Source organism: Thamnophis sirtalis, unplaced genomic scaffold (assembly GCF_051295495.1).
Source record: "Thamnophis sirtalis isolate CommonGarterSnake01/CBP01778 unplaced genomic scaffold, rThaSir2_p1.2 scaffold_11, whole genome shotgun sequence".
Classification (NCBI taxonomy): Eukaryota; Metazoa; Chordata; class Lepidosauria; order Squamata; family Natricidae; genus Thamnophis; species Thamnophis sirtalis.
The window spans coordinates 26,711,992-26,737,636 of NW_028261391.1; the positions used below are offsets into that span (position 1 = coordinate 26,711,992).

The following is a 25,645-nucleotide window of genomic DNA, read 5'->3' on the forward strand; positions in this document are numbered from 1 at the left end:
CCACTAGAACTCCAAGATCCCTTTCACAGTTACTATTGTTGAGCAAGGTACCACCTATACTGTACCTGTGTATTTCATTTTTCTTGCCTAAATGTAGAACCTTACTCTTTTCACCATTAAATTTCATTTATTAGATAGTGGCCAATGTTCAAGTTTGTCAAGATCCTTCTGTATCTTAAGCCTGTCTTCTGGAGTGTTGGCTATTCCTGCTAGCTTGGTGTCATCTGCAAATTTGATGAGTTCCCCATTTATTCCTTCATCCAAATCTTTGATGAAGATGTTGAAGAGTACTGGGCCTAAAACAGAGCCCTGGGGTATTCCACTGCATGCCTCCCTCCATGTAGATGCAGTTCCATTGAAGACTACATGTTGAGTGCGGTTGGTCAGCCAGTTATGAATCCATCTGGTGGTGATGCTGTCTAACCCACATTATTCTACTTTATCTAGCAGTATTTATCTTGAAACATTTTTATGTTTTATTTGTAGTATATTTACATCCTGCTTTCTTACATCATGCAGCTACATTCTAAGTAATTATTAAAAAGACTTAATCAATTCCAGTAATACATCAATGACTCATTAGTTTATAAATCATAAATTCAGATTACTAGCATATCTTCACACTGGCTACAAAGGAATATTTTAGTGCTCCTGTTAGTTGGTGGTCTAAATAGAAAGCTTGCAGATTAAATACAGAATGTACAATACAATAAACTGTTCCCACTAGAAAATAAAAAAGACTATTTTTGCTGATTTGTGCCTCCCCCAGCTGCTCACCAAAGTGCTTCTTTCTATGACTTCTACAGAGTAGTTTTTAATTGAGGACGTTGGGTCAGGGTGCTGAAAGGAACAACATGTGTTCTGTTCTTATCTACTCTAGACTTTGGTCAAGAGCTTTGCATAGCAATCTTATACCCTGAACCAAAACTATCCATGTCTGAAAGCATTAGTGTTTGTCTGCGTGTGAAACATTATCCAATTGTTTTCTGCAGCTGTAACACAGTGTTTAAAACTCAGAGTAGAGATTATTTTAAAAGTTCTAAAACATGTCACTTACCTTTCTTGAACTTATGTACTGGAAGCTTCTTAAGCTGATCCTTTTGAAGACGATTCCTTCTTGCTCTGTGTCTGTCCTGAACAAATTTTGTTATCTTGAAAGACAGGGAAAAATAAAATAAGGAAAGTATGAGACTACTGAATTTTTTTGAGTTGCCTAAAGAAGGAAGTATAATAAAACTATTTATAAAATACAACAGTAAGATATGTAAATTCTTATCCAAATCCTCAGTTAACAAAATACAATAATGCTTAAACTTTCAGAAGTTATGAACTGCTAAGAAAAACATTTGGTAACTGTAAGAACCACTTACTTCTACTGTTCCAAAGATGTGCAAAACACAGACAGAATTCAGATCATTTTTTGACATGTCTAAACTGTTTCATTTTTGTTTTTATATTACCGTATTTTTCGCTCCATAAGACAAACTTTTTTTTCTCCCAAAAGTGGGTAGAAATGTCTGTGCATCTTATGGAGCGAATATGGGTGATAAGCAGCAGCGGTGAACAACGGCAGCAATCCCCACCACCTGGAACAGCTGATCGATGGCATTCTGGAAGGCTGATCCAACCGTCAATCAGCTGTTTGGAGGCGGAGGCTCCAGAGTTCCCCCACGGAGGCAGCAGACATGGAAGAGGCAGGCTGTCTGCTGCAAGGGACACTAGCCAGATGAATACTGGATGGACGCTGGGAGGCAGAGGAAGGTTTTTTTTTTTCTTGTTTTCCTCCTCTAAACCTAGGTGTGTCTTATGGTCAGGAGCATCTTATGGAGTGAAAAATATGGTATATGGGAGCCCCCTCGATTCACAGAAGTTTAATATACCTTCTAACTCAACAACTATCTCCTAGGGATAATCTTACAAAGTCTACCATAAAAGCCTGCTTGCTCTTTATATTCGATTTTTATAAATTGGTAGAAAAATAGTATTACAATTTTAGTAATAATTTGTAATGAAGATTTTATAGTTTTATTATTCTGAATCTATGTAAAAAGTTGGTGGTATACCAATAGGATTACATCCAGTATAGCAAGCAGATTCACTGCCTGGCAACTCTTCTACACTAAAGACCAGTTATTTGATTCCTGACACAAAATCCTTTTCTTATGGTTATCTTTTACTCTAAGTACTAGCTACTTTTTGTTCATTTGCTTATATAAAAGAAATGCATTAATTTTCATACAAAAAATGCTCCACTAGTCATGAAAAATAAATAAAATTCTTAACAAAGGTCTGATTCATTAATCTTACATAATAAAACTCGTGTTCCAGATATATTTGAAAATATCTGGAATCATAGTTCCTTTAACCCGCAACATAAAAAGGATTTTAACCTTTAATTTGCTTTTAATATTCTACTATGATATTCAACTTCTTGTCTACTCCATTCCTAAAACAAAAAAGAATAGTGACAAAAATTATAAGCTTCATATGTCATCAGAAGCAACAAGCATATTTTAATTAAAGTTTGGGTTTATAGTATCTGCACATGAAACATTGTATGGGGCATGCAGTAGGTTTTACATTCATATTAAGTTGAATATAAATAATATCCCTAAGGAAGTTCTTCTTAAACTGATGAATCTGTGAACCCAAACAGCTTTTTAAAGCTATACTAAAGATTCTAATGTATAGTTTACATAATGCCTGCAATCTCTTTCACAAAGGCATACACTAAACAATAAACATTAAAATAAACTGACTTCAACAATAAAAAATGTGTTTATATATGTAGAGACAATCTAAAGATAACATAATGAGAAAAGATTATACCTACCATGAATATAACTATAAGGATGAGACAGATTCCCACAATTATTAAGAATGGGATTAGATAATATTCCAAAGGAAGGCTGAACTCTGGGATTAGCACAATATGGGCTCTATGAAACAAAGGAAAAACAATTTATTGTAAAAATTCTACTAAAAAAGATATAGAGAGAAGAATATCTGTAATACTGCATATGATAAAAAAGTAAATCTAAAAATACTTCATTCTTCTTCTGCTAAAACACTTGTTACATTTGGTTGTATATTTCTTTGAAGTTTTGAATTTACACAGATCACTTTTATATTGTATATGTTCACATAAATTGCCCATAAAAGCCAGCATTATTTTAAAATAAAATCATATAACTTTAGAAGATAGATAACATCAAAACCCTTCTAGAAATTTGTTTAAAATGTGAACACTTATGTCTGTAAATTTTGTATAACTTTCATAGGAAAATAAAAAGTTTTGACATGAGAAAATACTTAAATGTTTGGCAATTACACCATCAAAAGAGAGCAAAACATAATATCCCTACACTCAAACTGAATATTTCATTCTGTACATCACCATAGTAAAAAAATGTGAGATATCTTATACATACCCTTTGTCAAAAGTAAATTCTTCTTTAAGAGATTTCGCGGATGTTTCGCCAATGAAAACTGATGGAATGTCAATCTTCTTTAAAATTTCAACTGTTTTTTTTAAAAAAAGATGATAACTAGCAATCACTAATCCAAGTGTAATATTTATTTATTACATTTATGTGCTGTCCACCTTGGCAATGAAGCAATATGCAATATATTTCCCTAATGTGGCCTGCATAGTGCTGCAGAAAGTGCCGAAGCAGAGCAGATTGCTTCATCGCTGGGCTGCATAATCACATCATAAGTGGCTGCCATTTTAGTGCAACTGCAAGGAATTGAAGCTGCTCTGAATATGGTAGCCACTTTCATGACCCGGCCATGCAGCCGAGGGGCACTAAGGGATAGAGTGGTCTGCCTTTCTTCCCCCAATATGAGGTCCAGAGACCAGAGGTTATTGTGTGATGGGGGAGGGGAGGAGCTCAAGCCCTTTGGGGACCTGATGCGGGGGGGGGGAAGTAACTGTGGGGACACAGTGGAGGGGAGCAAGGCCTGCCTTCTCTAAATGTTTTGATTCCTTACTTAATTGGGCATTTTCCCCACATTAAACCTTCTATTTGTCATGGCGTATGACAGATTTTCAAATCTGTCCCAATTACAGTTTTGTGTTTTTGGAACTGCAGTTCCTTTACAACAGATCTCATCCTGGTGGCCCTAGTCAATGGCCACTCATTCGGCAACCATTCAAATTTACAATGGTGCTGAATGAGTGGTACTTACAACCGCTGCTCAAAGTTCCGGCCATCGCAGCGTTTCCATGATCACATGATTGTGATCTCAGAGTTTGGCAACCAGCCTGGATTTCTAATTGTCACAGTATTCCATTGTCAATTATGATTTGCTATGTTCCCTGCCAGCTTCCCACAAACAAAATTAATGGAGGAACCATCATGAAATTGAAAGTTGCAGTCATGTGAGGTCCTCAGTGACTGACAAGAGATTCATTTACCAATAGTAATTGGGGATTGCTGGAACTGCTGTATCAGCGCATTCACGTGAGATTGTGCATTATGACCACATTGTTAGTGAAGGAAATCCCAGTCCCAATTCCAGTCTTAATTACTGTTAAGTAAACTATCTGTATTCACAGGCTAAAAGATAGAAGAGCATCTTTGTGTACTTGGCATAATACATCTGATTCTGTGTTCTTCTCATTTGATTGTAATGATATGTCCATGAAGTTCATATTAAAACAGAATTTATTTTTGGGGGGGGAATTCTTAGTGGGAACAAAAAGATGGTATGCTATCACCAATGAGAAACAGAATAGTTTTCAAACAGGAGAGAATTAATACCTGTACTTACTGTCTTGAGATCCCATGCTAATGAGGTCATCAGAGTCAACATTGTGAACAATTGCTGCCTTAAACCCAGCATTCTGTGCATTCAAAATCTGCATGCCAAACACATTTGTAATGAGTACTTGTTAGAGATATGACATTATTATTGCCACCCATATATGCTTCGTAAAAGTATTGTCATCTCAAACTAATTTCTTCTTTTATTTGTGTGCTGTTCTTATACTATGCAAACTGTACAAAATAAAGTGGGTGATATACAGTATATCTTGTTTTTTTGCCACCCTGGTGTCAATGACTCTTGATATTGGAACTTTGATATAGTACCGCTGAGCACAATACTTTGTCCCAATTACCTATATTTAGAAGTAGGAATATCGCTGAAACCTCTTTTTGCCCCAAGCAAATTCACTGTGTTCTACAAAAGACAAATTAACTGTTTCCAACATCAGCTTTTTTATTTTACAATCTAATCCAGAATGTAATAGATCCTGAGAATTAAACTTGATTGGTTTCACAGTCCCATCCTGCGTTCACTAGATAATGCTCAATATTGAAAGAAAGCAAATATTTCCATAGTTAATTCTACACATTCAATGCTATTGAAAATTTACACTGATTCGTCCACAAACATTGTGTTCAAAGGGTAATAAGCTGCTTTAAAGGACAATCAAACCTTACAATATCTCTTTCTAGATCTGGTCTCTCTTCAATGGGAGAGAAACTCAGACAAGTTTGTATAAGAGATCAACCATTCAGATAAGTCTGTAAAGTTACAGAAATTGCATATCTTTAGCTTATAGTTTTCATATGAGTGTTTGCTATTCTTAAATGGGGGCAAGGAGTCCATTTTAAACCATGACAATACTACAAGAGCTGCCTAATTAATGGCCTGTTCCAGAAATTTTTCAAGCAACCTTACCACATGCTTTCAAAATTAGTACATTTGAGAGGGAAAAGGTCAAGTTATCTAAAGTCCATAAAGATAACCAAGCATTTATGTTTACAATTTTACACAACTTTATCTAGAAGTAAATCTGACCTATTCTAAATTATCGTACACAAGATTTAGTGTATGTTCCTAGGCAATACTTTCTTGACCGCTCCACCTAACCATGCCATTTCTTTTAATACTAGATTTAAGGGAGTATTACTTGTCGTGCAGCAAAAACAGTTGTTATAGAAGGAATCGTGCTTGCTCAAGTCTCAAGTTTGTCATCAGCAGTCTGCAAAAAGCCCAAAGGTCACTCCTTTAGTTTTAAAAGGTAATGTGAGATGGCCAATATATTTATGTATATATTTGTTCAGTGTCACAGAAGGCCTTGCTCCTAAATCTTAAAACTAAGGTCTGCCATTGGACAGGCAATGACTATGTGCAAAACATTTACAAACATGCTTACTCTGCAGTAAGTCTAATCAAGCAGTTCAATAAGCTGTATTCCCTAGTTACCATATATGTTTTGGATAATGACTATAGTACACAAGTTTAATGTAGACATATTGAAGATTTCAATTACAAATTGTCATTTGCAAATTTTCATAAACTGTATATATTGTTCATTACACATACTTTCCTAAATAAATAAAACAGATTATTTAACATTTGACTACTATGCTGTTTAGTTCCTCTTCCTCGGTAAATATTTTATTAGATCCACAGAGTCCTGAATACAAAGCTGCCTCTCACGTTAGACTAAATCACTGTTTAGAAGTCCTACACTACCGATAATCCGTAAGGCTTGTTCCTTATTCTACTGTTGTCAATCAAAATAAATATTTTAGCAGCATTAATTTCAGTATTCAATATAAAAACAGCTTACACATAGTAATTGCAATTTTAAAAAGATAATGAATAGTGATAGTGGATGAAACTACCGAAGTTTGCAGCTTGGGAAGTGATCAGGATTTATTTCAAACTATACTATCTGATTTCTATGCAACAAGCCTACTGCTATAGAAAATAAAGTTAAGCTATATCAAAAATTCTTCTGGACGTGACAATTCACTGCAATTCATACACTTTCTCCTAAGCAAAAGTTCAGTAACACACACACACACACACACACACACACACACACACACACACACAGAGGAAAAAAGTAATACACTGTGTTAAGACCAACATATATGTTCAGTAGATCTAGCAGTAAGCATTTTGACTCTACTGCTTGAGATAGTAAGGAAACAAAAGAAACATTTAGGTAAAATAGTGTGGGCATTGGGCAAGAGCAGAATTTTCCCTCGATTGCTATTTTTTTTCTTAAATCTTAGCAGTTTGTTTTATGCTAAGAATATTCAAAATTGTTCTCCTCTAGCAGTCAGATGGAAGTTCCAATCCTGAATTTAACATATGTGTAAACAGCAGCCATTGGAGAAGAGCAAACCTCTGCAAATATTCTCTTTTGCATTTGTAGAGATCAGCTCGCCCTATCCCACCTCCAGGTTATTTAAAATTCCTGAGACCTGCTATTTAAATAAAAACAAGACAAAAACACACTTTTAATTATGTTCATATAACCATTGTGTTCAGTATAGCACCCTATTAACTGTGGTGGGAGTACACACTCCTTGCATTCCACTTTTCTAGCAACATTACTAGTCATCTGCCAGCTTGTTATTTTATTAGCACTGCTCTGAAATATGTGAATGGCACGTGCAAGGCGTCCTCAATCATATGAACACGCTATACACCTAAGTTTTACAACACATTTTTCTTTTTATACTTGCTTTACTTTGTAAACCACAGCAACAGATTTTGTCCAAGTCACAGTTTTATGTGTTAGATATTGTGATATGCTTGGAAGTGGTTAGAAAAATTGGAATTAAACATAATTTCAGATCCTGGATTATTTTTACTTGAAACAGGAAAGTAAAGTTGGAGAGGGAAAAATAAGCCTAGGACTGGCAAATGTATTAATTTTAAGAATATGCTATCTTCATCTCTGTTCACTAATCCCAGAAATCCATGTCATGTTCAGCATGTATTTTAATGTGTAAGTTATGCTGCATTTTACTGTAGTTTAAACTCTTGTCTTAAGAAGACTAAAAAAATGAAGCAGTTGCATTCTGGAACAAAGCCAAGTGCCAACTCTTACACTTCTGAAAATATAAAAAATGTCATTTATTTTCAAAAGTATACAGTACAGGTTGCTGGTACCCACAAAAAAAGAAGAAGTTGCAAGCCCTTCATTAAAGACATGCAAATATTGCACATTAAGTGATTGCAGAAGAAAAGGAGTTTCTCCCCACAATGGTTGACATATAAGAGAAATTGATGGATAGCTCTAAAACCATTTAATTAAAAGTATAGCAAAAAAAATTTTTTGAAACATTCAACGTTTTCTGGCAACCTGAATGCTATTATGTCTCGAGAAAAATAGAAAAAAGAGAGAATAATTTTCTGTCTTTTTTAGAGCGGGTTTCTTTCTGTGTATTTTAAATTGCATTGTGTACTAGTTTGCAAGGTGTTACCTGTCTCAAAACAATGACACATAGTTCCAACAAACTTCAGCAAGAAGAAATTTGGGAGGGCAACTTGCCCAAATTTGATTTATGCATATGGACTCAACAGTGTGACTCTTTTCAAGCAGCGTATTTAAACATAATTTTGAAGCTTCAGAAACTACATACATGTCTGAATCGAAGACATGAAAGGTTACCTACCTTTATATCAAAATTGCAATCAAGCCTTCTGATTAATACAATGAATTCACGGGATGAGTTATCCTTCAGAGGTGGACCAATTATAGGCTCACAGGCATTCTCAGGTTTTGAATTTATTAGGAAGCCCTGAAAACCAATTTCAAAAGATACGTTTAGCATTTTGACATAACATGGGAAAACTAAGAATTTTTTTTTTTACGGTTCTGGTGGGTTGTGCAGTGTAAATAAAAATGTAATATAATTAACAGAAACTATAAAATAGCAGCACAGTTCCATATTGATTACAAATAAAGTAATTTTGATGATTGCAGAAAGATAATGACATTTCTTTGCACGAAAGGTATTCCAAAGCCTGAATAAAGATTGCAGCCATGCCTCCTCCCACAATCAGGCTAGTACACTTGCACAATAACTCACCTGGTGACAAGTCACGGGCCAGGAAAAATCATTCTGAACTAACCAGCCCTCCAATTACCCAGTGCTGCACTATACAACAACTTTAGAACAGTTTAGACTGAGTTTGGGACTTTATAAATAACCAGTGCAGCAATCAAAGCTTAAGTATCTCTGTGTAAATGCTTGATTGCTGTGGTCTCTATCAATTGCAGTTTCTCAATTTCCTTCGATAGCACTCTCATTTAGAATATATTGCAGAACTGGAAATATACAAGGAGAGTATGGTTGATTGTTAGCAGGATTTCATGATCAAGGAAGGGCAGGAGCCACAAGGCAAGGAGGACCTACTTACTTTTGAGGAAGGAATAGCAATAGCAATAGCAGTTAGACTTATATACCGCTTCATAGGGCTTTCAGCCCTCTCTAAGCGGTTTACAGAGTCAACATATTGCCCCCCAACAATCCGGGTCCTCATTTTACCCACCTCGGAAGGATGGAAGGCTGAGTCAACCCTGAGCCAGTGAGATTTGAACAGCCGAACTGCAGAACTGCAGTCAGCTGAAGTAGCCTGCAGTGCTGCATTTAACCACTGCGCCACTTTGGCTCTACAGCCGAGGGGAAGGGAGCTTGGCCCAGAGCTATCACTTTAATTGAATCAGACCTAGCAATTCCTGAAACTACAGTATTTCCACCTTGCTAGGATTTAATCCGAGCTTGTTTTATCCCATCTATTCCCTCCAAGTTCTGAGTACCAATTCTACACCTCCAAATAATCTCTTGCCTAGCCTAGCCAGTGATGTATAACTGAATGTCATCAGTATATTGAAAATTAATACAATTAACACGTTATACTGAAATCTAAAATGTATCAGCCAAATATATGCAGTCTAAGAAGGTAATACAAAACATAATATCTCGTTCAAAATATCTGTACTGATTTTATTTCACAGAAGTTGCTATGATACCCTCTAGCACAGGGCTCGCCAACCTTTTAGACTTCAGGGACCACTAAATTCATAATTTTAAATCTTGCGGACCATTAATATGATTTTTTTTAAAAAAAGATAAACAGTATTCAGTGCAATATAAAAATGCAAATAAATTTTCTGCGGACCACCAAAATTTTCTCATGGACCACCACTGGTCCTTGGACCACCAGTTGGTGAGCGCTGCTCTAGTGGATAGTTTTAGGTGGTTAGTTGGCAGTTTTTTTTAAAAAGGCAGCAGCTCTGGCTTATGCTATTATGGAATTTCAGCTCCTGGGAGATAATTTCTTATAGTATGACAGTTTGGAAAGAGAGCAGCAGAAACAGAGAAAGCCATCCGAAAAAATCAGTTGCACACTCTCTACACACTCTGTTGAGAAAGAAAAAATATTGTGCTGGAAGAACACTCAGTATTCCTGTACTGTATAGCTGCATTCATTGTGCTATCAGTTACAGGATGTTCATAATCCAAATTGTTGTGGCCAGGAACACTTACCAACTATGTGATTTTCCAAATAAGCACTAATATTATTTAATCTCTAGTACCAGTTGCTGGGAAGAGATGCTCTTCTAAAAAGTCCTTCATGCAATGTAATAGACGAGAACTCATCCTATCTGTTTTGCAGAACTACATCAACATTATGCAATCTAAATTATAAAACATCTTATACAAAACATGGCAATTAGTTCAGTTTACTTATGATTGCATATTTTAAATTCTTTTAGGATAAAAAAAATGACAGAAGTTTCATCTATGTCAATCAAAATTCTTAATGGGGCAAAGATGACATTACTGATTATCAGAATCCTTTGCCAGGTAAAAATGAAATCAGAATCCTAATATCCTAAAGTCCAATACAAATTAAAATTAATCAAATGTCAAGGTACAGTATAACTTATAATGGCAACTTTCAAGTGCAACTGAGTTATGCTTCCAGCTCTACTTCATATGGGCATTGATCCAGCAAACCACTTAAGCATGTACTTAAATACACAGATAGGTATAAATATTTAGGTTTTAAGCATATATTAAAAAGCTTTGTTGCAGCCTGCCAATTTTATAGTATTTTAAGTGCATTTTCATTAATGCATTTTAACCAGAAGCAGAATAAGAATTGTATTTAATCTTCATTTTAAATCTATTTCTTGAGAAAGGAAAAACATAGACCCTCTCAGGATCCTTAGCCCTATCGGATATAATCACTAGAGAAGGAAATAGTATACAGTACAACTATTATATGGGCTTACTGAATCAAAGCTTAGAGTGGTCCCTTTATAGGCAGTCCTCAACTTACAACCACAACTGGAACTTCTATCACTAAGTGATGAGTCAATAAGTGAGCCTCTCCTGATTTCACCACCCTTTATGCCAGTCATTAAATGAACTTTAACTTTCTATTGTCTAATTATTCACAATTCACAAGTATTTAATTATACGCCCAATATGTAATTGCTAATTATTTTGTTGCCTTCGTAGCACAATGGATATCAGTTTACCAAGACTGTCTATCAATAAGTTCTCCTTTCAATTCTTGTTAGCTCAATAACAGTATTTTTCCATCTTGTTTTCTGTCAGACTTTTCTCTAATTGTTTCTGATTCAACAAGCACTGGATCTTCCCCAGTAACTCTTGTCTTCATGGTATAGGTCCAAAATATTTAACCTTTACCTTCATCTTCCTGTGAGCTCTGTAGTTTTATAGAGCATTGAATTATTTGTTCTTACAAAAAATATTCTCAATTTTCCCAGTACCACAATTCAAAGGCGTCACTTTTTCGTTCAACCTTTCTAATAAACAAGCTTTCAAAGTACATGTTTCATCTAAAAAAAAACCAGAATCTTGACAAAACATATTTTTGCTGTTGGTGTGATATCCTTACACTTTAGCATTTTGTCTGGATTTGCCATGGCAGATGTCACTTTATTTTATGACTACCACTGTGAATCTTTGAGCCTAGGAAAATGAAGTCTGTTATTACTTCACTTTCCTTATTGTCTGTTCACATTGGGCTGTCATTGCTTGTTGAAGGAATCTTTTTTTAAAGAAATATTGACCAGCTGACTCCTTTACTTTCAATAAGAGTAACTTATTTTAGTTACTTCCGCTTTCCTTTTAGCCATCAAAATGGCATCATTAGCATATCTGAGGTTGCTGATGTTTCTCCTAACAACCTTCATTTTAGTTTCTGTTTTTCCTTCTCGGGCACTCGGCATAAACATTGTTTTTTTTTTAAGAAACCACAGCATATAATCTTAGCCTGCTCCTTTTTCAATCTTGAACAATGTAGTTGCTCCATATTCCTTCTAACAGTTATTTCCTGATGATTGCATAAATTATTCAACAGATAGATAAGGTAATCCAGTGTTTTTAAGGTTTTTTGTTGTGGTTTGTAGAGATGAAGGCAGTTGTATAATTAATGAAGCAAAAAAATATTAATGTATGCTTGAAAGTCCCGTGTCTTTTCCATTATCCATCAGATGTTTGCAATATAATATCAGATGCTACTGCCTCTTCTGAATCCAACTTAAACATCTTGTGATGCTTTCTGTGCAGCTAAAGCCTGAATAGGGGGAAAATTGAGCATTTTCTTACTGCCATGTGAGATAAATGCAACTTGTGATTTGAGCATTCTTTACCACTGCTCATTTTAATATTGGAATAAAGATTTTTTTTGTATCAGTCTACAAGCAGCAAACTGTTAGCATTTTAACCATATCATCTTAAAGCTGCCTTGAGCCAGAAGATGGGTGGTATATAAATTTAATTAATAAAATAAGAAAAGAAAATAAGCTTTAAACAGTTAACTGATGTTTCATCAAATCTCACAACTCACTGTTAGCAATATTTCCAATAGTCTATTTCATTTCACTTTCCAGAGCCCTGACTCTAGTTCAGAAATCAAACTACAGAGAGAGGAGAAAGGAGGGAGGAGGGAGGGAGGGAGGGAGGGAGGGAGGGAGGGAGGGAGGGAGGGAGAGAGAGAGAGAGAGAGAGAGAGAGAGATCTTCTTCAATAGACTTTTATTTTCTTTGCCATCTAGTGTTTCTTCTTTGCACAAAATCTGCATCAATTTATATAAATATCTGAAATAACCAGCATCTCCAGAACAATTATTCTCAATTTCTTTGCATTGCTTTTTTAAATATACTTCCTTCCCTCTTGCTCCTCTCTGGAACTTAGTGTTTAGTTGGGTAAATTTTCACTATCATCTTCTACCTTTTGCCAGCCCTTTTCACTATACTGGCAAACGGACATTTCATCTTCTTTTTGTTATTTTTCATTCAAGGTATTTTTTTCTCTCATCTTTAATGATGCCATAAATTTCAAAACAGCTCTTCAAACACTCTATTTATCAAGTCTAAATTTATTCTTTATCTTCATTGCATTACCATGCAGACTACTGACAAGATTACTATTTCTTGTTGGCCAGTTTTTATTTTATTTTATTGGTAATTATCTAAGAATTATTTCATGATCTGAACCACAATCAGTCTCTTGCCTCATTTTTGATGTCTGAAGAAAGCTCCTCCATCCTTGCTTGCACACTACAATTTTGTTGTACTTAAGTACAATGACAATAAAGATTACACTTATAATTTGATTCCAATATTGTCCATCCTGTGAGAAATGTACTCGTCTTGTTGCTTTCTAGTGTATTTTGATATTATAAACTGCTAAAATGTGGCAAAACACTGTTTTTCCTGTTACTGCAAATGCTATTTTATTCCAATTTCAGCATTCCATTCTTCTATAATGTAATATCATTTGAGGATGTTTTTGCTGATCCTAGAATGTCAACGTGGTGAATCCTGACACATCTATCTGACGTTTGCCTTAATTCATGCTTTTGACATCAGCAGCTGGATATTCTTTTAATCTGAATCCAGGCACATCGCCAACATAAAAACTATTCCAATTTGTCCTTTGTTCTTTGCAGTGGAATACTTTCTCATTGAATGTTCCTTCTATATCTTTCTTAACCTGTAAGACTCATCTTCCAGTGCCATATTGACATTGTCCTGGCCTTGAAAATCTATGTGGTTTTCTTGGTAGAATTCTGCCATGGGTTCCCATTTTTTCAAATGGATTGTATTCTATCTGCTCCATTTTCAATGACTGGTCTATCATGGGTACCCTTTTGAAAGTATATAATCCTAATGGTATAGCTGAATGTCACTGAGATGTGCAAGTCTTTTCATTGATACAAGGCAATGTTCCCTTGATTGATTGATTGATTGATTGATTATATGCCATCAAATGGTTTTCGAACACCTACTGACCACACAGATTTTCTCTCCATGAACCAAGAGAACATTTTCTCATGTTCCAAGACATGGCCTATACATTAATTTACTTTAAAAAAAATTAGAGAAGTAGACAATAATTCAAGAACTCTTTGGTAGAAGCTAGCAAATTTTCTGATGCATTTTACAGCATTACTTGATATACAACCTGACAACTAACACATTATATTTACCTTGAGATGCTAATTTGCCAATTTTCTTGCAATTACTTTTGAAGACAAGTGACGAGGATCTCAATCAATATCAAAAGAAACCAAAACATTCTCAGAATACATCACTCTAGAAATATAGGTACAATATTCTGCAATTCCTTTTGATCTTGGCATAGCTATTGAGATGCGGTAGTGCAGTGGTTAAATGCAGTACTGTAGGCTACTTCTGCTGACTGCTAGCTGCTGGTAATTTGGCAGTTCAAATCTCACTGGGCTCAGGGTTGACTCAGTCTTCCATCCTTCCAAGGTCGATAAAATGAGGACCAAGATTGTTGGGGGCAATATGATGACTCTGTAAACCGCTTAGAGAGGGCTGTAAACCTCTATGAAGCTCTATAAGTCTAAATGCTACTGTTATGCTAATGCTATTGCATATTAAGGCCTATAAAGAACCAAATGCTTCTAAAAATAATCATATTTTTTTGACTGTACATTGGCAATTTAGATGACAGAATTCCCAAGCTGTTTATTCTAAGAAATACTGCCTTTGCAACTGTTATCAAGCTAAGTTAGTAATGCAGACTATAATAGCAAACTGTTCTACTCAAACCAAGAGAAAAATGAGTGCAACAGAAAATTAGATGCATAAATTGTTATTAGTGGAAAATATGCTATGAGATACCGTGTTTCCCCCAAAATAAGACAGAGTCTTATCCCCCCCCCTCCCTGAAATAAGCGCTTGGCCTTATTTTCGGGAAGGTCTTATTATTTTTGAGATGCAGGAGGTGGTGAGCGTGGTCACCTCATGGTTGCTGATGTGTTGCAATATTTTCAGGGAGGGCTTATTTTAGCCCATGCGCTCAAAAGCCCAATTGGGCTTATTATCTGGGGAGGTCTTATTTTCAGGGAAACAGGATAGGAATATCACCGGAATATACTGTATACTGCTTAGTACAGCTCTGAACATACTGCACAGGGGCTGAGAATTTCTAATCAATAGACCAACATTCAGAACCTAGTTTCTGATTTGAAAAGTACTTATGTAAAAGACTGTAATAGGCGTCCTGTTATCAAGATCTCTTCTATAGCTGGTTAGATTGTTTACTCACAAAGGCAAGGTGATAGAGATTACAGGACACTAGAGAAAATTATTAAATATACAGGGGCTTACTATTTTCCATTTTACTATAATGATCTGTGCTCAAAGGAACAATCCAGTCAGAGAATCAAAATTTAACATAAAATATCCTGAAGATGTTCATTAATACAGAGCTATAACAGAAAAGTTAAGATTAAAAGATGAGGCACTCAGTTACAGATGGATTAGGTCACATTACCTCAAAGCACTCAATTAGTATTTCAAATGGCAAGAACGTAATGTTTGATTAAACAAGAATCCCCAAATTTCCCTTTCAACAGCAGATGACAATTTGTATAGTCAGGAAATTACCATCAGGTAAATTACCATTTAATAATCTGTTTCAAAATTATTACTTCTTACCTTCAAACCTTCAGTAGGCAACCTATAACCAAATCTTGCTGGTAAGTCATCAAATGTCTGTGTTGCATTTTCAAAATTATACTATAATACACAAGAAACACAAAAACATATAACATGTATTAAACTACAAAATTAGTCATATACAATATCATTACATAATTGTATAGTAGAATTCAAATAACATACTCTTGAGTTAAACAACGATCTTTCCAAAAGAATTGTTACAAAGTATGGATCAAGACACTTCTCATTTTGAAATTCTGCAGTAGCCCAACTATAAGATATATTTTGCTTTCATTTATTAAGTGATATTTAAACCAAATCCATGAATAATTATAGAGACTGTAAATTAGTTTCCTTTTTTGGAAAGTCAGAGTCAGAAAGTGCCAGTAAGAAAGAAAAACTCAACATTTAGAAATTCAGTCAGCTTTTTGTTTCTATTCTGTCTGCTACACCAAAGAGAGAGAGGGGGGGGGGGAATTAACAATCATATAATGTATACTTACATTTTATGTATGACTTTTTCAATATGAAACTAACTTAAACATAAACTAGAGCAAGTTAAAATTAATATTACTTATAGTGCATTTATAGCACTGAAAACTAATCTTCGGACAATAAATGAAATGTGGAGAAATCTAAGCAGTAATTTTTGTTGAGAAATAGTGAAAATATTTTATTAAATAGAATTATTCTGTACTAAGACTTGGCTTACATAGCAGGCATTGAAAAATAAACCACTAAAAGGAGCAATAGAGATTCTTCCGAAATAAAACATATTGGAGAAAAGAGGCGTTGGTCCTACAGATTGCTCCTTGTGTGGTTTGCCAACTCATTACTCATATATCATATGTTGGTCATAAGCTACAATTAACTTAGTGCTTTTAAGACTTAAGTTGGGAGAAGATGGAAGGTAATTTATGAAAAAAAGTGAATGAGTTGAACAAAAATGTGTGTGCGCACGCTTTTCTATGGATACATTCACCTGCTATAAGCAAGCAGAGTTTCTATTTTGTCCTAATAGTAAAGAGGCCCTCAACTCAATTTGCTAAAGTTGTATTTGGCCATTTTGTGCATCTGTGGAACAAGGCTTTGGAAAGGCAAAATTGAACTGAGGGCCACAATGACCTCTGAATAATACATTAAGTTAAATGCTAAATGGGATAGAGCCATTCTGCAAATGAGTCAGGTCATATCAGAAGAGGGGCACATGTTTTTGGTTTTTATTTTTATGAAGGCAAGGTAGTTCATAAAAGTAAATGCAAGTAGGCAGGAAAGACAAGGGAAAGAACAAGCAATATAAAGGATTATTGCTTAATGGAAAGCAAGATGAGATAATGAGGTAGTGGATGTTATAGATAGTTGAGATAGTCCAGACCAGTGGAAAATGTAAGTTAGTATATGTGCTATGAAAAATTTAGCCATAGTATCTGGTGAAATACTTGAGTCTGTATCTAACATGCAACTAACCTAGGTGTAAAGCATTGGGTACCATTTTTGATGAATATTTTATGCTATAAAGTAATTATAAAACTTACCGCTATGATATCGGCTTCTACTGGCAATAGGTTTAAAAAAGCAAACAGCTGAACTGTGAGAATAGTATAAATCTGAGTGGCAGACAACATTAACATTCCTATTGATAGCAGCATCTTAATGAAATTCCTGAAAAGAACAAAAAAAGAGAATTGGGATATGAAAAAAGCATTGACTTCTCCTTCTTTACTTTTACCCCTTTGGGTGTCAAAGGAGATACAAAGTCCGGCAACCTCAACCATTGTTAATTGATGTCGTTGTCAAAGTATAAGAAATGCTTTAAGACGATCCAATTATAGCCACAAGTTATAAAAGTCAGCTAAATATCCGGTTGTTAAATAAATAGCACACAGTCTAAGAAGCTATTGACAAGGCGTATTTTAAGAAGCATAGGGTGATTTTAGATTTACAGGTAAAAACAGCTATTTATTATTTTACTAACAGTATCACAATTCTTTATTTTTATAGTCATGAAGTATGATTGAAATAAGTATCACAAATAACAGTGCAGTAAATGTAACCCTGGTTTAATGACTATTTGCAGTTATATTGGTGGTAAAAAAGTAACGTTATGACCAATCCTCACATTTATGGTCTCTGCTGGCCTGTAAAGCAAAGAAAAGTTGAAGCAAGATCAGAAGTGCAGTCATGGTGTCAGTTAGCAATTGCTTTGCTTAATGACACAACTGCAGGTAATAGTTGTGGCCATTAAACGAGGACTACCTGCATATTACTATTCCTGAATTATAAGGAAAATTTTTATCACAGATTTTGTATAAGGTTGGCAAGGTGGGAACCAAAAGTTTCCAGGCCAGAGATGGTCATTATGCAAGCATGCACAAACTATACAGACTACCAAGTATTTACGCCAAGGATCAATCAATTTATGAAGGTAAGAAGAAACCTATGTTTAAATCCCTAAAAGTATATCTTTGCACTGGCAGTGAGGGGGCACTCATGTGTTACATATGGCTTTATGTAGAATAAGCATTCTAACATAGCCGAGATGCATTTATTTTACAAATGCTCATCACTACCAATCTTAATTAAATAATTCTAAGGGGATAACAAGTAATAAAAACAAGCACATTAAAACCCAGCAACAATAACAATAAAAGACTCCCGATAAAATAACTGATTCTTCAATCATCACAGAGCAAAACACATACATTGGATTTCACTATCATCATGACACCCTTTTTAAGGACTCTGAAAGGCCAATAGGGTTGTGGACTTCTGAACTTCAGCGGTGGAAATGAGGGCTGTTCCACAAGGAAGGCACTGTGACAGAAAAGGCATATATGCCTCTTAGGTCTCATAACATTGTTTCACAGAAGGGATCTGGCACATGGCCATCTTTTTAAATCAGGTAGAACAGGGAAAGACAGGCAGTCCACTAAATATCCTGGCCCTATGCTTTAAAAATGGTAACTAATATGATGAATTGCACCCAAAAACCCATTGAAAGTTACATCCCACATAGCAGTGATGTTACATTAGCATAACATGATGCACCCAAAATGGGCCACACCGCTATATTCTGGATAAGCTGTAGCTTCCAAAGGCTTTTTAAAAATGGTACCCCTGTGTAGCGTTCACTGCAACCGTTCAACTGGAAATGGACTAAAATGACTAAAGTATGAGTGACCATGAGCAGAATCTCTCAATCTAAGAATAGGCACAACTGATGCACATCATGGATTTAAGCAATGGCCCTCTTGTCCCTGGCCACTTCGGTGTAGGAGAATGCTATTACACTTGAAATTAACAAAAACTCCAGAAATGGGGGTGGGTGACTGGGTGGGGGAAATCACTGAACCCCATTTCTGTGAAGGTAATCTTCCTTATTCTTTACAATAGTTTGAATCCAAGCCTGTTCCATCTCATTCAGTCAGCTGCCAGGCACTGACCTAGAGTACAATTATATAACTGAGTCTCATCAGCATACTATCATTGTGGAGAAACTAGGAGGAGAAGATGTGCTGGATATGTTCTCTGCCTTGAGTTATTTGTAAAAATAATAAAATCAGCAAATAAATAAATAAATAAACAAATACTGCTAACTTAATCCCTTGCCAACAGATGGTCTCATAGCTTCATGTGGATATTAAATAGGAGTGGTGGGGATGACTCATGGCCCGATCTCTTCCCCCTCCCAACACCCATTGGAACCCACCTCAAAGGAAGGCAACTGCTGAGGAGAAGCGCACTCCACCCCAAACCTTCTAAACCAATTAGAAGGATACCAAGATCAACAGTATCAAAAGCTGCTGAAAGATCAAGAATAGCTAGACACCATTCTCTTCCTGACTTCCTAAAAAAAGTCAAGCACAAGTGTGATTACAGGTAAAGGTTCTCCTCGCACATATGTGGTAGTTGTTTCCAACTCTAAGGGGAAGGGCTCATCTCCGTTTCAAAGCTGAAGACCAGCGCTGTCCAAAGACGTCTCCATTGGTCATGACTAAATGCCAAAGGTGCACAGAACGCTGCTACCTTGCCACCAAAGATGGTCCCTATTTTTCCACTTGCTTTTTTGCATGCTTTCGAACTGCTAGGTTGGCAGAAGCTGGGACAAGTAACGGGAGCTCATTCCCCCCTTTCCAAATCAAAGGGTTCCATCACCCACTAGAAACCACACTCCACAAAGCGATGGGCCAATTGAAACACCAAGAATGCGTCTGCAAAGCAATCAATCAACAAGCCATAAAACTCCCTTCCTATCTACTCATCATACCTGTAAGTGTTCAGCAATAACCCTGAAGAAGAAATCCAAGTACTACTCCGTAAATATCAACTCAATCCTGGGAGAGATGAGGCGTGAAACAAACTCAAGGTAAGCTCAGTTTTATTCTGCTTTGTGTGAAGGGAGACAGAGGGATACTATGGGAGTCTTTCAAAAACCTGTTATTATACCCTATAACAATAAAGTAGAATCCTAACTAGATCTAACCTAATACCACCTTCACTATCAATCCTTGTAAATCAGTTTTAACAACCAGGAATCTGCCAGCCACCACTAAATCTTGTGTTTTCTCCCAAGCCAAGCCAAGATGTTGATCTAAGCTGTAAAGTAACATCCTATTTTACTGCTTATCCCATATTGGGAAACCTGACAGGTTTATCTAATTACAGCCTAGATCCCATAACCTTTGTCCCATGGGCATATCAAGAATTCTGAAAAGTTAATTTGGGTGCACTTACAAAATGGTTATAAGTGCCCTTACAAAATAGCTTTCTTGATGAGTCACAAAAGATGCACTTACCCAAGAGCAAGTTGGCAAGAATCTCTTGAACCTTTCCTTATTAATATTTCATTTATCTAGGCAGACCGTCACAGAACTAAACACTAGACTACATAGGTTCAGAGGACCTGTTGAAAATTAAGATAATGCTGGAGACCATATACCTTTTCTCTTGATATTTAAATATTGACTTCTTTTTTTAAAAAGGAAGTACCGGTACTCCAAACATGATTCATTAATCTGCAAAATAGTGCTCCATAATTTGCTAGTTCAAATAAAAACACAATATATTCAAACTTCTATACCTTATACTGAAGGCAGTCAGATACTCATGTCCCTCGTTTACCTGATTGAGATTGTAAACATTCCTCAGGTCTAAAGATGCAGACATTCTGCAGCTGGTCTAACAGGTCTGATATTACAGGAAGTGGATAATGATCCCAGATCATATCCTTACTAAGATCTTTGTAATCATGGATGGTGTTCCCTTTTTCGTTTCTTTGCAATGAAAAAGACTGGGGCAGAGGCTGGGGACTTAGGGGGAAATCTTAAAAGGAGATTTAGCAGACTATCAAGGTATTCCTTTAAAATACTAAACTGTTTGGTATACATGAGATAATGTCTTTTGCCTGGGATTTTTGCTCATGGTTTCAGGTCAATTGTGCAATCACAGCCCCTATGAGGTGGAAGTGCAATGGTGGCCTCCTCCTACTCTCCAAAGACAGCATGTTTAGTAGGTGCTCCACATACTCTGGCTGAATGCTCACTATAAGCACCAAGGAGAGAATGGAAGTTTGTGCTCAATGGAGAGGGAAAGGAGATTGCTCCAGTCGTCCAGTCTGCTCATGGTTTATAGAGTTGCACCACAGGCACTTTCAAGGAAGCTGTTATGTAAAAAGGCAAGAATCCCATGTCAATTGCCAGCTGCATTAGAGTAGTGAACTGCAAAAAACCTTCAAAGTCTGGCTATCTACGGTCTCTTCTTCTACGAGTCTTAGCAGTTTTACTGCAATTTATGACCCACCTCTACATCTATAAACTTTGTGATGAGATGAAAGCATTTATTTCCACCTTATACCCCAATTCTAAGGCTATAGTCACAAGAGTAAGAAAACATTCTTACCCCCTTTGTCTTGAGCTCTCTTTATTTGCTGGCTGGTTCCCTCCTCTGAACTCTCATGATGGAGGCTACTGGCGTTCCCTGGTGAGCATCTGTGGATGAGAGTAGGTACTTGCTGGTGGGTTGTTCGGATGCTCTAGTTCCTGCTGCTGGTTTTCTCACTATGAAGGTCCTGGCAATATGCCGATTCTCCACAGTAAAAACAGAAGCACAGATCTTTTTGCCTATCTCCTGCTTCAAGACTAACTTATTGACAGCTCCAATTTGCATTGACTTTCCATTCTGTCTCTGGAGATGCAACATATTAGAAATCTGTGACCTGCAGGCACCTCTTACACTGGTGTGCTTGCTCTGCTTCAATTTTTCCAAGAGTGTCAATTAATCAAACAGTGTTGGATCATCTAATTGAGGCAAGAGACCCTTGCCATTCTCAACTCGAGTATTATCATTCAACCCCACTCTAAATTGGATAAGTGCCATTTCATTCCATCCAACACCCCAGCCAACAATTTAAAATCTGGGATGAACAAGCTTATTTTCTTGTTTCTCTGTTTGAGTTTCCAAATTTCCCAACTGACTGTGATTCTCTGAATGGGATAGCTGAAATTGTGTCTAAACCTCCTGATGAAGTTCTGGTAGTTGTCCAGTATCAGGTTATTGTCTTCTACCATTAGACTGGCCCATTTCACAGCCCACCCCTGTCATCAAATTCAATAAAAAGGTCACACTAATGTGATCTGTTGGGAACTCATTACTCTACTATTATTGAACATTTCATTCTGAGCCAGAAATATTCTTAGTTGGTCTACAACTCTTCTGTATTTCTCTACTAAGCTTCCATAGAGTGCAATAGCACTGGCTCCGCTGCTACTGCTGCACAACTTATTGCACAACTTTGCACTACAGCAGCTTATTGACCTCTGCGTGTACCTGCTGGCGATGCTGGAGTAAGGATGCTGCTAGCTGCTGTGAAGTTATTGGCACATCCTTGCACCAAATGGCTAGAATCTTGCCAAACTAAAGTTGTAACCTTCTAATATTGGGTATATCCTGAGAGATGCTAGGGTGTGGCTACCTGAACCTGTTCTTATCCTCCCCCTAATCAGGCTTGTCTCTGGGAAAGCTCATATTTCCCAAACTACTTACTACTGTTTCTTCAGGTGCACATTCTACAACCCTTGAATTTTACCCTGCATGGCAGCAGCAACTCCTGGGCCTGCTACATTCACGCTACATAATTTAATGCCGCCTGCTTGTAGCTGCCTGGGACTTGTTTGATGATACTCACTTAACAACAGGAATGGGAAATGCCAAGATTACTATTGCTAAGTAATGTGGTCATATTATGTCAATCTTTACATGACCACATTGCTTAGTGACAGAAATCCAAACCCAATTACTATTGTTAACTGAGGACTACCTGTTTCCTGAAAATGAGACAAAGATAGAAACTGAGATTGTTCCTAGTATATCTTCCCTGCTGCTCAAAACTTCTGAATCTTTGAGTCATCTTGCTGCTGATATTGCCAAAATTGAAATATGGTTTTGGGAGACTAGAACTTTCATGCATTGGGACAAGGAACTGAGTCAACTAGAGATTGCACAGCCTGCATTACAAGTATGGGCTTGTCACAGCTAATTCCAGCCCCAAATCACAAAAGAGAGCATATGCTAAAACTCCTTTTTAGTCTAGAGTAAATGAAATATAATTTGAATATAAAAGCTACTTATATTTGTCTTCAGATTGTCTTCACTTAGGCAGGAAAAATCAAAAATGCAAGTACAAATATACAACCTGGCTCAAAAACAGTAACTATAAGAGGGACCTTGAAGTGCTAGTGGACAGTCACTTAAATATGAGCCAGCAGTGTGCGACAACAGCCAAAAAAGCTAATACAATCCTTGGTTGTATAAACAGAGGGATAGAATGAAAATCACATGAAGTATTAGTACCGCTTTTTATAGAATCTTAGTAAGACCACACCTGGAATACTGCATCCAGTTTTGGTCACATTACAAAAATAGAGGTTGAGAAAATGTTTGGAAATAGTGGAGAGAAGAGCAACTAGAACGATTAAAGGTCTGGAGACTAAATATATGAAGAACGGTTGCAGGAACTGGGTATTACTAGTCTAGAGAAAAGAAGGACTAAGAGTGACATGATAGCTGTATCTACTATTTGAGGGGCTACCACAAAGAAGAGGGGATCAACTTATTTTCCAAAGCACCAGAAGGCAAGACAAGAAACAATGGATGGAATTAAGGAGAACCTTCCTAACAGTGAAAACAATTAGCCAGTGGAACAGCTTGCCTTCAGACTTTGTGGATGCTGCATCACTGATGGTTTTAAAGAAGAGACTGACAATCACTTATCTCAAATTGTACAGGGTCTCCTGCCTGAGCAGGAGGTTGGATAGAAGACTTCCAACTGAATAGATCAGTTCCTAATCTTGTTTGTGTGGCAGGCTTGGGATCCTCAAGGATCCATTTCCTGGCTCTATTAATATTCCTAGTAACAGTTTTACTTGGTTCTTCCATCCATCCATCCATCCATCCATCCATCCATCCATCCATCCATCCATCTATCTATCTTGTATAGTTTGTAATATATATGTATACAGTTTGCAATTTTTTTTATATTTTATGATGCATGTCACCCAGAGTCACTTATTGAGATGGGATGCTCTAAGAAATCAAATAAATAAGTAAAATATGAACCCAGGATCTCAGCAAAGGATCTATTGGGATGTCCCATTTCAGGTATATAATAGATCCCAATTATTATTTCTTTTTTGTACTGCATTCTATTGTTCTCCCATGAGCCAACACTCTGGTTTTTGGCATGCATTATTGCACGGTAAATATTAAACTACTTCATAAAGAATATTAAATCCTATTCTAAACCAAGCTGTCCAAACAAATTAAGTATATTCCTAGCTTCTATGTCACACAAATGTATCCTGTACATCTAAACATAAGGAAAACATTTGTAATGTAGACTGTTACCATCTATGTAGTAAGATCAGATAACTAGGTTCCCACATTTTGTGACAATTAAATTGCTAGTATTGTCATGTACATATATACACACAAATATAAGGCTATTGATCTAATTAATGAACTGGGGAGTTAACAGCATCTTATTAGGCAGGGGAAGGAGTGACATAAGAGTATTCAAAACCTAATTTGTCACCAACACAAACAATATTTTTTTAACATATCTACACTGATAGTATATCACATTTTTATCACAATGATTATGTGCAAAGAGTGGAATATTGAAGCATTTCTTAAAGGAATATACCCTAAGCTTTTCTCAAATTCCAGTGAAAGTTGTTATGCACAAAAAAGGACCATGCTATTTTGCTTTATTATATAGTCACAGCATTCAATTCAACATTTCCAGTACTATAGTTTTAGTTGTAAAATCCACCCATTTTAGTGGTGATAAAAACTAAATAAAAATTATCCCTATATAGTTATAAAATTTTGTTTAGCCATTCTTCCATTCATCTAATCCTTAATAGAAAAATGTGTAATACTTAAAAGGAGCCTAGGCATTATTTCTAAGCTTGGTCTGATAGAAAGGCAGAAAGAAAGAAGGGTTTTCTTATTAAGTGTTATATTTAAAACAATAGCACTTAATAAGAAAACCCTTCTTGCTTTACTGCTCATCTCCCTTTCTATCAGAGTGAAGCTTAAGATTTGGTAACGCCTGGGCTCCTTTTAAGTATTACACATTTTTTTCTATTAAAGATTAGATGAATGGAGAAATGGCTAAACAAAATGTCATAACTATACTGGGATAATTTTTATTTATAAGCAATTACTACAATATAGAAACAATTTAAATTTCTTTTAAGAAAGCAGAAGAGAAGGCACTTTTTGATCCCAGACTATTTATTAATAGTCTATGGGTCCAAACGCAATCACATCAGGAGTATGCCTCAAGATTTGGCAGCGTATCTGCCAACC

At 36.2% G+C, this 25,645-nt stretch overlaps 1 protein-coding gene across 4 annotated transcripts in view; it reads right to left on the reverse strand.

Annotated features, from left to right (window-relative positions):
- RNF13 (ring finger protein 13) overlaps nt 1–25,645 on the reverse strand; it is a 49,155-nt gene that overhangs the window by 20,393 nt on the left and 3,117 nt on the right. For 2 of the 4 annotated variants that reach the window (XM_087725392.1, XM_087725390.1), the window contains exons 2-8: nt 17,311–17,437; nt 15,773–15,853; nt 8,433–8,558; nt 4,777–4,864; nt 3,432–3,522; nt 2,834–2,939; nt 1,058–1,151 (exon numbers count right to left, since the gene is read on the reverse strand). In XM_087725392.1, the coding sequence (XP_087581518.1) occupies nt 1,058–1,151; nt 2,834–2,939; nt 3,432–3,522; nt 4,777–4,864; nt 8,433–8,558; nt 15,773–15,853; nt 17,311–17,424 (700 nt within the window). In that variant the 5' untranslated portion in view covers nt 17,425–17,437. Of the gene's footprint in view, nt 1–1,057; nt 1,152–2,833; nt 2,940–3,431; nt 3,523–4,766; nt 4,865–8,432; nt 8,559–15,772; nt 15,854–17,310; nt 17,438–21,673; nt 21,763–25,645 lie in introns of those variants that run through there. The other 2 variants (XM_087725391.1, XM_087725394.1) reach the window with 2 other exon arrangements.